At 55.1% G+C, this 15352-nt stretch overlaps 1 protein-coding gene across 1 annotated transcript in view; it reads left to right on the top strand.

The window, feature by feature from the left end:
* Window positions 1–1000: 1000 nt before the first annotated feature.
* TNPO3 (transportin 3) overlaps window positions 1001–15352 on the top strand; it is a 35328-nt gene continuing 20976 nt past the window's right edge. The window contains exons 1-4 of the mRNA XM_069882301.1: window positions 1001–1219; window positions 9578–9778; window positions 10595–10668; window positions 13438–13594. Coding sequence (XP_069738402.1) covers window positions 1097–1219; window positions 9578–9778; window positions 10595–10668; window positions 13438–13594 — 555 coding nt within the window. The 5' untranslated portion in view covers window positions 1001–1096. The remainder of the gene's footprint in view (window positions 1220–9577; window positions 9779–10594; window positions 10669–13437; window positions 13595–15352) is intronic.

The raw sequence follows: 15352 nt of genomic DNA, 5'->3' as shown, positions 1-15352 counted from the left end.
ATTGCAGAGGAAGACACGTCTGTTCAGCACAGATCACACTGAACACAAGACGTTTTCACCTCCAAAGAATGAACAGTGTCTAGAAAAGCACTATTTGAAAAAACACGCTAAAAAAAAATTGGTATTAAAAAAAATGCTACAAAATCTACCAGAGGGACCATCTTTTTAACTTTAAAAAAATAGAGTTACCTCGATGAAAACTTAACTCTACCTTGGCTTAAATCAAAATATTCCACTTTTTCTAACAGTAACTCCCCTCTTGTATTGGGACTGGACGGGCTTTGAGGCCCCTCCCCACCCAAACCACCTGAGCCAGCAGTGGCCCAGGTGGCCAAGAAGGCCAGTGGCATCCTGGCCTGTTCCAGAAACAGCGTGGCCAGCAGGAGCAGGACAGGGATTGTGCCCCTGGACTCGGTGCTGGGGAGGCCGCCCCTCGACTCCTGGGCTCAGTTCTGGGCCCCTCGCTCCAAGAAGGACCTTGAGGGGCTGGAGAAGGGAACGGAGCTGGGGAAGGGGCTGGAGAACAAGGGTTCTGAGAGGCGGCTGAGGGCCCTGGGGCTGTTTATCCCTGAGAAGAGGAGGCTGAGGGGAGAGCTCATTGCTGTCTGCAACTGCCTGACAGGAGGTTGTGGGGAGGTGGGTGCTGGGCTCTTCTCCCAAGGGACAGGGGATGGATGAGAGGAAACAGCCTCAAGTTGTGCCAGGCCAGGTTCAGATTGGACACCAGGAAGAATCTCTCCACGGAAAAGGTTCTCAGGCCCTGGCCGAGGCTGCCCAGGGTGCTGGTGGAGCCCCGTGCCTGGAGGGGTTTCAAAGCCGGGCAGACGAGGCGCTCAGCGATGGTTCAGTCGTGGACGGTTGGCCTCGATGATCTCCAAGCTCTTTTCCAACCAAGCGATCCCCTGATCCCATTTCCAGAGGCGCCCGAGGCGGAACGTTTGGCGCGCGGAACGCCGTGTGTCGGGCGGCGCGCTCGGCGGGCGCTGTTTCCGGGGGGGCCGCTGCGCGGTGGCGCCGGCGGGGCCGGGGCGAGGGAGGAGATGGCGGCGGCGCGGGGCGGCGCGGGGCGGCGCTGAGGCCGCGGGGACGGGCGGCCATGGAGGCCGGCGGCAAGCCCAGCCTGCAGGTGGTTTACCAGGCCGTGCAGGCGCTCTACCACGACCCGGACCCCAGCGGGAAGGAGCGCGCGAGCTGCTGGCTGGGCGAGCTGCAGCGATCGGTGAGGCGGGGGATGGGGGGGAAGAGCCCGGGGGCAGCGACACCGCCCGGCGGCCACGGCGCCTCCAGCCCGGCCTGGAGCGCCTCCCGGGCAGCCTGGGCCGGGGCCTCCCCGCCCTCGCAGGGAGGAATTTCCTCCCAGGGTCCGACCAAAATGTTCCCCCTTCCAATTCGAATCCTTTCCCCCTCGTCCTGTCTCCGCGCTCCCTGAGCTAAGGGGCCCTCCCCAGCCTTCCGGGAGACCTTTCCCTGCTGGAAGTTGCTTTAAGGCCTCCCTGGTCTTATGGAACCCATTTCGTAAAGTAAAGCGGACAGCGCTGTGCAGAGGGACCTGGCCTGGCTGGATCCGTGGATGGAGGGCAGGGAGGATCTTCAAAGGGATTTGGCCAGGCTGGATCCGTGGATGGAGGGCAGGGAGGATCTTCAAAGGGATTTGGCCAGGCTGGATCCGTGGATGGAGGGCAGGGAGGGTCTGCAGAGGGATTGAGCCAGGATAGGGTTCAACAAGGCCAATTGCTCAGTCCTGCACTTGGACACAATAACCCTGAGCAGCTCCAGGCTTGGGGAGGAGTGAGTGGGAAGCTGCCTGGAGGAGAAGGACCTGGGGGTGTTGGTCAGCAGTGTCTGAACACGATCCAGCAGTGGCCCAGGTGGCCAAGAAGGCCAGTGGCATCCTGGCCTGTTCCAGAAACAGAGTGACCAGCAGGAGCAGGGCAGGGATTGTGCCCCTGGACTCGGTGCTGGGGAGGCCGCCCCTCGACTCCTGGGCTCAGTTCTGGGCCCCTCGCTCCCAGGAGGACATTGAGGACTCATCACTGTCTGCCACTCCTGGAAAGGAAGTTGGAGCCAGGCGGGGGTTTGATTCCACTTCTAAGGAACAAGGGATGGGATGAGAGGGAACAGCCTCAAGTTGTGCAAGGGCAGGTTCAGTTTGGACATCAGGAAGGCTCTCTCCAGGGAAAGGGTTCTCAGGCCCTGGCAGAGGCTGCCCAGGGCAGTGATGGAATCCCCACCCCTGGAGGGGTTCAAAAACCGGGCAGATGAGGTGCTCAGGGATGGTTCAGTGGTGGACAGAGGTGGTTGGACTTGATGATCTCAGAGGTCTTTTCCAACAAAATGATTCTATGATTCTAAACTTCAGCCTTGGGACTAAATGTTGGAGCCAGCATCTGTTTTTCGGCCTCACATTGTCTGGGTGGAAGCAGATGTGTCCTTTGTCTGTTGCAAAGCCCAGGATGAGTCTGTTTTCTCTCTTCTCTTAAGTTTGTCGTTCCTCCCTGTTGCCTTTCGTGCTGGTGTCTCACTGCCTGTGTGGCTCCCGTTCTGTTTGTGTGCTGTTTCCCTGCTCTGTTCTTCCCCCAAACACTTCCCTGGCCTGGTCTGGTCTGTGAAGGGGCTCATCGTGGTGAATCTGAGCCCCCAGTGGCTCTTTGGCAGCTAAGAGTGCTACCAGCCACAGTTCTGCCCGTACGAAGATCTTGTTACAGTCGATAGAGTGAGATGATGATTTCAGAGCTGATTCCTATGCCAGAAACGACTCAAATCTGTTTGGTGGATAAGGAGTCCCTGCCTGAGGGGGCCAGGAGCAGCCGGAGGGCTCTGGCTGCTGCACCGTGCCTGCACCTGGGACAAACCGTGCCTCAAAAGGAGAGCCTGAGGTACTGGGGACTCATTTCTTATGTTTAACACCCCTGCACCCCTGAGGACGGGGTCTCCTGGCTCAGGAAAGCCTTGGGGTGTGGATTGCTTGGCTGCTGTTCCACTGGGCTCTTCTCTGTGTCATCCTGGTTGGTTTTGGTACAAATCACACACCAGGCAGCGCGTGTGCAGCACCTCAGCTCCTGCACTCGCAATCATGGGGAATCCCTCTGGTCTCCCAGAGAAACGCCTCCAGAAATTGCTTCCCAGTTCAGAACCGGCTCCGTTGTGCACAAGGGGGTTTCATACACAAGCGATGAGCAGGCTCAACTCCAGCTCATCAGTGCTTCTGCTCCTTGCGTCTTGTTTGGCCTGATCCTTCCTGGGATTCATTTCCTGGATCTAAGGATTAATTCCCGTTATTTTCCAGCCCTTTGGGTGCCCTGGGACACCGCGTGGGTGCCTTCAGCACATTCAGCTTGCTTAAATGCTCAGTTTGTTTCACCTTTTAGGTGCGAACTGGGGGAAGGTGAGCACTTTTGATGTCATTAACTCTGTAGCAGATAAGGAACCTGGCTTGCCCAATTCCTGGGAGCTGTTGGGTCCCTCATTCATGAGAGAAGATAATTACTATTCCAGGTTAATGAGGCAGCCTGGTATTGTGCAGGATTGTGACCCGTGGTCAGTGGAGCCTGCAGCTGCGAGTGCGCCCCGGCCGTAGTAAAACAGCTGCTTCTCAGCTCTGTGGGTCCGAGGTGCCCGATCCCTGTGCCTAAACAGGAGCTCAGGATAAACCTGATCTGTGCAATTGTGGGTTTAGTGCTGCGGGGCTGAGGCCGAGGTCTCCTTTAATGTGAATTTTTCATTAACTAGGTAACGGCAGCTCTGGATGCTGCTCTGTGCCAAGCGGTGCTGGCTCCATCCCTGGCAGTGGCGCTGTCGGCTCCGCACTGTGGGATCAGTGCTCCCCTGGCAAAGTGGAGTGTCTGGAGTGTCCAGGACTGAGGGGGGCTGGTAGGAAGGAAGGGCACAAAGCCTGTTGTGACAGGACAAGGGGGAATGATTTTAAACTGAGAGAGGGTGATTTAGACTGGGTATCGGGAATAAATTCTTCACAGTGAGGGTGGGGAGGCCCTGGCCCAGCTTACCCAGCGAAGCTGTGGCTGCCCCATCCCTGGAGGTGATCAGGGATGATCAGGCTGGATGGGGCTTGGAGCCCCTGATCCAGTGGGAGGTGTCCCTGCCCCTGGCAGGGGTGGAACTGGATGGGCTTTAAGGTCCCTTCCAGCCCAACCCATTCCATGATTCTATAAAGACAGGGAATTCTGCACATGCCATTGGGTCCAAGGGGAGGGTTTGGGAGAGGTTCGCTCATCAGTGGCTGCAGGACTTTCACTGGAGTGAACATCTGGGAGGGAAGGGTCTTTCTGCATCATATTTTGTTCAGAGAGACCAAATCTAGGTGTTTCAGTGGCTGCGTTCCTCTGACCCATGAAGGGAAACAAGAATTCCTGCCATAGCTGTGGCAGGAGCCGCCTGGCCGGCTGTTAAGTTGGAAGGCAATCCCTGAAATTAAGGCCTTTCCTCCTAACCTCGTTAGCCACTGTGGCAGGTGCTGCTGAAGGCACAGGTATTTGTATATCGAGGTATAAACAGAGGTATGACGTATATAGGGGCTGTAAATGTGTAACAGGGAGGTTATTGGCTATTAACACAGCGCTGCTGTGCTGCGGTGTGCGAGGCACCGGCTTTCCGGAAGGCGCAGCCGCAACACTGAGCTTCCCAGCAGGAATTTGTGTCCAGTGGGTGATGAGGGTGAAAGCAGAGGGGGTGTTGGGGTTTGATGCCCGACTTCTCTAGGTGGGTCTGTAGGGAAGGAGCCGATTCTCCATTTCAGCTGTGTGACTGTCACATCAACCAGGGAGGGATCCCCTCCCAGTCCCCGAAACTGGGATGCACCCATCTCTGCACGGGTTGCGCCTGTTTGGCATCCAAGTGTCTCCTCCGTTGGCTCCATGCTGTTTGCCTCTGCTGGGATGGGCTGTTGGGGTTGGGTTGCGCCTGTTTTTTTCCGTTTCTGGAGCTGTGACTTAGAGGTCCCTTCCCTGACCACGGCGATGGTGGGGTCCTCATCCCTGGAGGGGCTTAAATCCATATGGATGTTTGGACATGGTTCAGTGGTGGGGCTGGCCACACTGGGTTTATGGTCGGACTCCATGATCTTAGAAGTCTTTTCCTACCTAAATGCCTCTGTGATTCTGTCCATGATCTCGTGTTTGCCAGAGTGGTCATCATGTGCTAGAGCCATTGTGGGGGACAGGAGCCAAAGCCGTGATGTCTGCGTGTGCCGGAACGGCTCTGCGGTGCTGCCAGCGCGTGTTTAGGAGGTGTTGGTGAGGCCACTGGTGGTGGTCAGCCTGGGTGGTTCAGGCTTGTCCATCTGCTTCCCTGTGCATTGTTCCTTGCCTTTTCACTGCTCGTTATTGCAGGGGAGCGAGGTGTGCGGGTGGAGCAGTCATGACCTCACTTGTGCCTTTTGCAGCGCTGAAAGCTCAGCTCTGAGTAAAAGTTTACCCAAACCACACAATTCCAGGACCTTCAAAGCTGTGTTGGGAGTTGCAGAAAGGCTCCTTGCGGAGCAGCTGGAGTTTCTCTGATGCAGAAGAGCCGGACTGAGTGCAGGGATGACCCTGGTTTCAGGTGTGCTCACCTCTCCGATCCTGATTTCTCCTCCGTTCGCTGGGCTGTGGAGCAGAGCGGTGCGAACATACACAGTGTGGGTGCACAGCTGTGAGCTGGTGTCTGGGGTTTGTTCAGTGCGGACCAAGTGCAGGTTGGTTTGTGATTTAATGTCGATTCATAAAGTGCTTTCTAGGAGGTGGAAGTTGTCCGTGGCTGGCAGCCAGGTAGGGCTTATGGAAGTGACTGATTCCGATATGGATTTCCCATGGTCTGTCTGTAAAATTAATGTATTGATAATATTGGGTAGAATTAGAACTTATAATTAGATTAAAAAATCCAAACCAAGCAGCTTTTACCAGTTGAAACACGCTGGAAATGGTTGTTGGAATCCTTTCCCAAGGGAAACACAATTTTGCTGCTTTCATGGCTGTGATCGGGGCGTATGTGGAGAGGGGTCCACCAAGCGCATGAGGAACCGATCCGTCTCCATAAGGAGATCCTGGGATCCTCCAAAGGCAGGTGCTTGCTGGTTGCCCTTCTGTTCACCAACACCATTCAGAGATTCCTCATTTTAGGGTGATGAGGAGAGAATTCAGAATCGCAGAATCACTAGGTTGGAAAAGGCCTCCAGGATCATCAAGTCCAACCATTTCTATCAGCCACTAAACCATGTCCCTGAGCAGTCCTGCACCGTGAGGACAAGTCCTACCACATTCCCCCTTCCTTGTCCAAAATGACATCGCAGGATAATGGGAAGGGTCACCTCAGAGGGTCTCCAATCCACCAGCTCAGAGCTGGTCCCACGGCAACAATGGTGGGACCACGGCTCAAATCATACTGGGCAAGAAGGTTTCAGCCTGACCCAGAATTCATGATTCAGGCCACTGGAAAGCCCTGTGTAAATGAGGAATCCCTGGATTCACAAGGATGCTTGGTACAGGCTATCCCAGGTGCCTGAGTGTGGGGCTACTGGCCTTGATCTCACAGGGATTTTTGTCTTTTGGGGTGTTCATCCACTTGTGCTGAGCATACGTGTGTGAGGGGTTGCTGTGAGGGTGTGCCTGAAGCTTCCTGTGGCACGCAGAATGATGGAATCGTTGAGGTTGGAGAAGACCTCCAGCTCACCCAGTCTAACCTCAGCCCAGTCCCACATGCTGACCAGACCCTGTCCCCAAGTGCCACATCTACACATTTAATGAACCCCTCTGGGGATGGGGAACTGCACCACCACCCTGGGCAGCCTCAGCCAGGGCTTCACCGCTCTTCCCATGAAGAAATTGTTCCCAGTACCTATTCGAACCTCCCCTGGTGCAACCTGAGGCCATTTCCTCTTGTCCCATCACCTTTCACTTGGGAGCAGAGCTGGACCCCCGCCTGGCTCCCACCTCCTTCCAGGCAGTTGCAGACAGCGATGAGCTCTCCCCTCAGCCTCCTCTTCTCCAGGATAAACAACCCCAGGGCCCTCAGCCGCCTCTCAGAACCCTTGTTCTCCAGCCCCTTCCCCAGCTCCGTTCCCTTCTCTGGATGCGCTCCAGCCCCTCAAGGTCCTTCTTGGTGTGAGGGACCCGGAACTGAACTCAGGATTCAAGGGGCGTCCCCCGAGCGCTCAGTCCAGGAGCGCAATCTCTGCCCTGCTCCTGCTGGCCACCCCATGGCTGATCCAAGCCAGGACGCTGGTGACCACTTCTGGCTTGTGTTCAACATGTTCTGTATTCCAGCCTTGAACCCCTCCAGGGATGGGGCAGCCACCACTTCTCTGGGAAACCTGGGCCAGGGCCTCCCCGCCCTCACAGGAGAACATTTCTCCCTAAGATCTCATCTCAATCTCCCCTCTTTCAGTTCAAAACCATTCTCCTCCTCAGTTTTCCTGGAGCCCCTTTCCGTACTGGAATCTTCTCAGTCTTCTGGTATCTTTTCCATTCTGATTCTCCAGGGTTCTGATGCACTGAGTTGTGTCTAGTGAACCCTCTGTTTTGTCCCTGTTGGTTAAAATGGAAAGAAACACTGCTTTTCCTGCTGGGAGGGTTTATTCTGTGTGAAGAAGGTCCCGAGGCCTTGTTTCCATCATGTCCCTTGGTAGAGCTGTGTGAACACTGAGCTCGGGTTTCACATCAGCGTTAAATGTCACCTTGCAGTTCTGCTGCACTTCAGTGCTGGGTTTGCGTTTTTATCCACCGGGATTGGGCTGATGATCAGATCTCAGCGACGGTTGGGGCTGGAGCTGCTGGCCTGGTCTGTGCTCCTGCTCCTCCTGCTCAGCTCTTACATTTTTCCCGTGAGGGTGGGGAGGCCCTGGCAGAGGTTACGCTGGAAGCAGGTCTGCTCAGTCAGTGCCCGTCTGGGTGTCCTGGCCCTGGCATCTTTGTCATAGAATCGTAGAATCACTAGGTTGGAAAAGATCTCTAGGATCATTGAGTCCAACCATTCCTATCAATCACTAAACCATGTCCCTGAGCACCTCATCCAACCGTATTTTAAGCACCTCCAGGGAAGGTGACTCAACCCCCTCCCTGGGCAGCCTCTGCCAGTGCCCAGTGACCCTTTCTGTGAAAAATTTTTTTCTGATGTCCAGACTGAACCTCCCCTGGTGGAGCTTGAGGCCATTCCCTCTCGTCCTGTCCCCCGTCACTTGGGAGAAGAGCCCAGCTCCCTCCTCTCCACAACCTCCTCTCAGGGAGTTGGAGAGAGCAATGAGGTCTCCCCTCAGCCTCCTCTTCTCCAGGCTAAACACCCCCAGGGCCCTCTGGCTTCTTCTCCAGCCCCTTCCCCAGCTCCGTTGCTCTTCTCTGGACTCGCTCCAGAGCCTCAACATCCTTCTTGTGGGGAGGGGCCCAGAACTGACCCCAGGATTCGAGGAGCGGTCTCCCCAGGGCTGAGTCCAGAGGGAGAAGAACCTCCCTGGCCCTGCTGGCCATGCCGTGTCTGCTCCAAGCCAAGATGCCACTGGCCTTCTTGGCCCCCTGGGCCACTGCTGGCTCCTGTTCAACCAACCCCCCCCAGGTCCTTCTCCTCCAGGCAGTTTCCAGCCAGACTTCTCCTAGTCTGGAGCTGCACAGGGTTGTTGTGCCCCAAGTGCAGGATCTGGCACTTGGCCTTGTTAAACCTCATGCCGTTGGTCTCAGCCCATGGATCCAGCCTGTTTAGATCCCTTTGGAGCCTCCCGACCCTCCAGTAGATCCACACTTCCACCCAGCTTAGTGTCATCCGCAAACTTACTTACTTAGGGTGCATTCAATCCCCTCATCAAGGTGATTGATAAAGACATTGAACAGGGCTGGACCCAGCGCTGAGCTCTGGGAGACACCGCTTGGAACTGGCCTCCAGCTGGAGTTAACTCCATCTCCCACCACTCTCTGGGCCTGGCCATACAACCGGTTAGCGAGCTCTACTGTGTGAGCTGAGACTGATGTGCTGGGGAGGCTGCCCCTTGAATCCTGGGCTCAGTTCTGGGTCCTTCACTCCAAGAAGGACCTTGAGGGGCTGGAGCATGTCCGGAGAAGGGAACAGAGCTGGGGAAGGGGCTGGAGAACAAGGTTTATGAGAGGCAGCTGAGAGCCTTGGTTTGTTTATCCTGGAGAAGAGGAGGCTGAGAGGAGACCTAATCGCTGTCTACAGCTGCGTGAAAGGAGGTTGTGGAGAGGTGGGTGCTGGTCTCTCCTCCCAGGTGACAGCGATGGGACAAGAGGAAGCAGCCTGAAGTTGTTCCAGGGCAGGTTCAGACTGGACATCAGGAAGGATTCCTTTATGGGAAGGTTCTCAGGCCCTGGCAGAGTCCCCATCCCTGGAGGGGTTTAAAAGCCGGGCAGACGAGGTGCTCAGGGGTGGTTCCGTCTTGGACAGGGATGGTTGGACTTGATGATCTCAAAGGTCTTTACCATCCAAGCTATTCTATGATTCCATGAATTTGGGGTTGTTTGAGAGCAGAGGATGTGTTTTCACCTGGGGGAATCGGTGCTTTCTCTGAAGCCCACCTAGAGGCTGCTGGCTCCTCCTCAGTGCGCTCCGTGTTCCCTCGCTGACCTTGCTGTGCTCTCTGCAGGTCCACGCCTGGGAGATCTCTGACCAGTTGCTGCAGATCCGTCAGGATGTGGAGTCGTGCTACTTTGCGGCGCAGACCATGAAGATGAAGATACAGACTTCCTTCTATGAACTCCCCACAGACTCCCATGCTTCTTTACGGGACTCTCTGCTGTCCCACATCCAGAACTTGAAGGACCTGTCGCCGGTCATCGTCACCCAGGTATGTGCTGAGCACAGGGGTGGAGGGAGCTGCTCCATGAGGGTCAGTGAGCAGGGGAGGCTGCTCCTTGCTTGCCATTTGGAGCAGGCCAGTAGCCAGGCTCGTGGCACAACCCTACCAGAGCCATTCCTTAAGGCAATCACCTCCTTGGGGGGGTGGAAGAGAGAGTGCTGCAGGTGATGCCGATGGTGGCCAGCCCCAGTGTTTGTCACTTCTGACCTTTTCCAAGGCAAAGCCCTTGGTTTCCCTCAGTTGTTTTTCCTCCAGGATGGAAAACAGAGAAGGGTGATGCCTGCAGGCACTCTGGTGTCTTCAGTATGGAGTAGTTGCCCTCCTTTTGTTAAATCATTGATGTGATCCTCTTGGTCGCTGTTTGCAGAGGCGGAGAGGAGGAATGGCTTCTCCAGGGCTTTTCCCTGTGCTCTGTAATGGAGACAAAGCATTGATCTGCCCAGCGGTGCCGTGGCTGGCCGAGGGGCTTTCTCCCAAGGCACTGGCATTCTTGGAAACCCCTTCCCCCTCCGTACAGCATTCCTGTTACCCACACATTTCTGCGGCACGGGGCTGTCTGACACCGCACAGAGGAAGGAGCTGGTTGAGCCCTGTAACTGCCCCGTTGGGACAGGCTGTGGTTAAGCACTAGGGATTGCACACACAACAGGGATGGAGTGAATGAACACCTTGCATCTGTGTGCTCGAGTTCCCTGCACCCTGCCGAGCTCGGGCTGATGGCAGCAGCACCCACTAGCTGCGCCTGTGGGCAGATCTCCTCCCTCACCAAGCTGAGCTGTGTTTTCTCCCCTCTTCCCCTTTCAGCTTGCTTTAGCAATAGCCGACCTGGCCCTGCAGATGGCTTCCTGGAAGGGCTGCGTGCAAACATTGGTGGAAAAGTAAGTGATTGTTTATATCCTTAAACTCTAAATTGGTCCTTGTGTGACTGTAGAGTGGGTGGGCCTGCACGGGGTGCCCAGCAGCCCAGCAATGGGGAATGATTTTCCTTCCTTTCCAACTGTGTCCTGGGCTGCGTCCAAAGCTGTGGGACCAGCAGGGCCAGGGAGGGGATTCTGCCCTTCTGCTCTGGGGAGACCCCACCCGGACCCACATGTCCAGTTCTGGAATCCTCAACATAAGGAAATGGAACTGTTGGAGCAGGTTTAGAGGAGGCCATGGAGATGATGTGAGGGCTGGAGCACCTCTGGTGTGAGGACAGGCTGGGAGAGTTGGGTTGTTCAGCCTAGAGAAGAGAAGGCTGTGGGGAGACCTCAGAGCAGCTTCCAGTACGGAAAGGGGCTCCAGGAAAGCTGGGGAGGGGCTCTTGATCAGGACATGCAGGGACAGGACAAGGGGAACGGTTTTGAGCTGAAAGAGCAGAGATTGAGAAGAGATCTTAGGGAGAAGTGTCCTCCTGTTAGGGTGGGGAGGCCCTGGCCCAGGTTGCCCAGAGCAGTGGTGGCTGCCCCATCCCTGGAGGGGTTCAAGGCCAGGTTGGATGGGTCTTGGAGCCCTTGATCCAGTGGCAGGGATGAAACTGGAGGGGCTTTGAGGTCATAGAATCATAGAATAGTTAAGGTTGGAAGGGACCTTAAGGATCATCTAGTTCCAACCCCCTTGCCATGGGCAGGGGCACCTCCCACTAGACCAGATTACCCAAGGCCCATCCAACCTGGCCTTGAACACCTCCAGGGATGGAGCATCCACAACTTCCCTCGGCAATCTCTTCCAGTGTCTCACCACTCTTGTGGTGAAGAAATTCTTCCTAATGTCTAGTCTAAATCTGCCCTTCTCCAGTTTATACCCGTTCCCCCTCATCCTATCACCACAAGCCTTTATGAATAATCCCTCTCCAGCTTTCTTGTAGGCCTCTTTCAGGTACTGGAAGGTCGCTGTAAGATCTCGGAGCCTTCTCTTCTCCAGGCTCCCCAAGCCCAACTCTCTCAGCCTGTCCTCACAGGGAATGTGCTCCAGCCCTCAGATCGTCCTTGTAGCCCTCCTCTGGACTCATTCCAACAGTTCTAAATCCTTCTTACGCTGAGAATTCCAGACCTGGACACAATACTCCAGATGAAGTCTCACAAGAGAGGAACAGAGGGACAGAATCACCTCCCCTGACCTGCTGGCCACACTTCTTTTGTTGCAGCCCAGGACATGGTTGGCCTTCTGGGCTGCAGGCACACATTGCCGGCTTGTGTTGAGCTTCTTATTGACCAGCACCCCCAACTGCTTCTCCTCAGGGCTGCTCTCAATCACGTCATCCGCCATCGTGTACTGAAAATGGGGATTGCCCTGACCCAGATGTAGGACCTTGCGCTTGCCTCTGTTGAACCTCATGGTTCTCACAGCCCCACTTCTCCAGTCTGTCCAGGTCCCCCTGGATGCCATCCTGTCCTTCTGGGGTGATACCTGCACCAGTCATCTTGGTGTCATCTGCAAACTTGCTGAGGGTGCACTCAATCTTTCTGTCTATATCACTGATGAAGATATTAAACAGCATCAGTCCCAGTACAGACCCCTGAGGGACACCACTTGTCACGGATCTCCATCTGGACTTTGAGCCATTGACCACTACTCTTTGAATACGACCATCCAACCAGTTTCTTATCCACTGTACCGTCCACCCTCAAATCCGTATCTCTCCAATTTAGAGAGAAGGATGTTGTGGGGGACCATGTCAAAGGCTTTACAGAAGTCTAGATAGATCACATCTGTCGGTTTACCTTTGTCCACTGCTGTGGTTTCCCCATCATAGAAAGCCACTAAGTTGGTCATACAGGACTTGCCCCTGGTGAAGCCACACTGGCTGCGATTAATCACCTCCATGTCCTCCATGTGCTTTAGCAGAGCTTCTAGAAGGATCTGTGCCATGATCTTCCCAGGCACAGAGGTGAGGCTGACAGGTCGGTAGTTCTCAGGGTCGTCTTTTATACCCTTTTTAAAAATGGGCATGTTACTCTTCTTCCAGTCACCAGGGACTTCTCCTGATTGCCAGGTCCCTTCCAACCAAAGCCATTCCAGGATTCCAATAATTTGAAGTGGTTTGGGTCAGGGCAGGGAGCTGGGCTGGAGGGGGAGGTGGGGCACTGTAATGCCAAGACCGTGCTCACTGCTGTGGCTCTGAGAGTCAGCGGTTTTCCTGATCCCTGTTTTTGTTCTGTGCCAATCCCTCATCCTGCTCGGCTCCAGCCGTAGCGCAGGATTGAGCAACGAGGCCGAGTCAGCAGCTGCTGCTTTCGTGTCCCATGGCCAGTGCATTGATGCCCAGTTTCTGCAGGGCAGCATTTCTGGTACCCGGTATTTGCCGACACCGGATGCCGTGTGCCGAGAGGGCCCTGTTTGGGCAGATCATGTAGGGAATGGTCCCTGGCTCTGCAGAGCCTTCCTGCCCTCCAGCCATGGATCCAGCCTCACCCGGTCCCTCTGCAGAGCCTTCCTGCTCTCCAGCCATGGATCCAGCCTCACCAGGTCCCTCTGCAGAGCCTTCCTGCCCTCCAGCCCATGGATCCAGCCTCACCAGGTCCCTCTGCAGAACCTTCCTGCTCTCCAGCCCATGGATCCAGCCCATGACCCTCCATCTCTCACTGCACTGTTAACTGGTTTCCCAGGTGTTCTGTGTGTGGCTGTCACCTTCCCTCATTCACTCTCCTTCCTTACTGCTCTCCCAGGTACAGCAATGATGTCACGTCACTGCCCTTTCTGCTGGAGATCCTCACGGTGCTGCCAGAAGAGGTCCACAGCCGATCCTTGCGCATCGGAGCCAACCGCCGGACTGAAATCATTGAGGATCTGGCGTACTATTCCAGCACGGTCGTCTCTCTGCTGGTAAGGAGACTGAGCAGCAGCTGACACCTGATCAGCTACTGCAGGAGTTCAGGCAGCTTCTTCTCCTCCCTCCACACCACTGATCCAGGTTATTCCAGCTTGGATGTGGTTAAAAAGCTGATTTTATACATTTTTGTTCCAAGCAGATGAAAATTGCAAAATCGCAGTGGGGTTCCTGTTGTAGGCACTGGATTGAATGTGGAGTTGGTTATGGAACCTTAACAATGTTCTCATCCCTTCAGCCAGACTGTCAAGTGCAGACGGCGTTGTTTTAGGGGTGGTAGGTTGTCTTCTGGGGCCGAGCACTCGAAGTTCAGGAAAGGCCTTTGGTCTCCGAGGCTGTTGGATCAGCATTTGCTTGAGACTGGATCCCTGCCAGGCTGTGCAGTTTGGGGTTTGTGGGGGTGCAGTGAGAAATTACTTCAGCCCTTTATGGGAGTGTGTATATAGATCAGAGAATCATGGAATGATTGAGGTTGGAAAAGCCCTCTGAGCTCTTCCAGTCCAAACTCAGCCCAATCCCACCGTGCTGGCCAAACCACGTCCCCATGTTCCGTGGCCACAGGGTGTTTGAACCCCTCCAGTAATGGGGGCTCCCCCAGTGGGCAGCCTCTCCCAGGGCTTCACCACTCTTTCTGTGAGGGAATCTTTCCCAACATCCAGTCTAAACCTCCCCTGGCACAACTTGAGACCGTTTCCTCTCATCCTGTTCCTTGGGAGCAGAGCCGGACTCCCACCTGGCTTCAGCCTCCTTTCTGGGAACTGCAGAGATCGATGAGGTCTCCCCTCAGCCTCCTTTTCTCCAGGCTAAACAGCCCCGTACCAACCTTTCACACCATCGAATCCAACCATAAACATGACACTGCTAATGCTGCCACTGAACTGTGTCCCTCAGCACCACATCCACATGGCTTTTAAACCCCTCCAGGGACAAGGACTCCACCACAGCCCTGGGCAGCCTCTGCCAGGGCTTGAGAACCCTTTCCCTGAAGGAATCTTTCCCAATATCCAATCTGAACCTCCCCAGGTGCAACCTGAGGCCATTTCCTTTCCTTCCTCTGCTCGGCAGCAGCTCAGTCTCGCTTGAGCAGGTCTCTCTTCCCCTCCCGCTGTGTTTGTCACAGCAGAGCTCCGTGCTATCACCACCACCGCCGTTAGGGGAGCCCCATTCCACATTATTAGGCTTGGTTGGCTTTGAATGAGTCCTCGCTTACTTCTGAAACTCTTTCCACCTTCCTCGAATCCCTGTGCTGTGCTGTCCCTCCTGGCTGCCTCCATCCCCCAACTCCCTTCCAAGGACATCTCAGAGAAGTATGGCTCTCACATCGGTGAGACAGGTGATGTCACCTCACCCCAGGGGCTCGTGGCCTCACTGGAGACGCTGTCACGCACCAATGTTGGATCACCAAGGGTCGTAGCCTTGTTGTAAGGCTCTGTTCAGACTCCTGTGCTCTGCCTGGAGCTGGCGTGGTAGATCCCAGCATGGGCATTTTAACCACTTGCCTGAAGGAAGGATTTTAACCTTCTTTTGAGTCAGAAGGGACCTCAGAGCCCACCCAGTTCCACCCTGTGCCACACGTCTCACTGGATCGTGGCGCACTTTTACCACTTGACTTTCCCTGCAGGATTTAAATACTAAGTTCACTTTCTTGAGTTACAAGACTGGGTTTGAAGGAATTGTTCAGAGAAGGACCTAAGATCTTCCGAAGATCTAATCTAAATCTTCACTCTCCCAATTTAAAGTCTTTTCCCCTTGTC

The sequence above is a fragment of the Phaenicophaeus curvirostris genome, unplaced genomic scaffold (genome assembly GCF_032191515.1).
Source record: "Phaenicophaeus curvirostris isolate KB17595 unplaced genomic scaffold, BPBGC_Pcur_1.0 scaffold_115, whole genome shotgun sequence".
Classification (NCBI taxonomy): domain Eukaryota; kingdom Metazoa; phylum Chordata; class Aves; order Cuculiformes; family Cuculidae; genus Phaenicophaeus; species Phaenicophaeus curvirostris.
The sequence above is the reverse complement of the archived record's forward strand: the minus strand, read 5'-3'. Positions and strand labels throughout refer to the sequence as shown.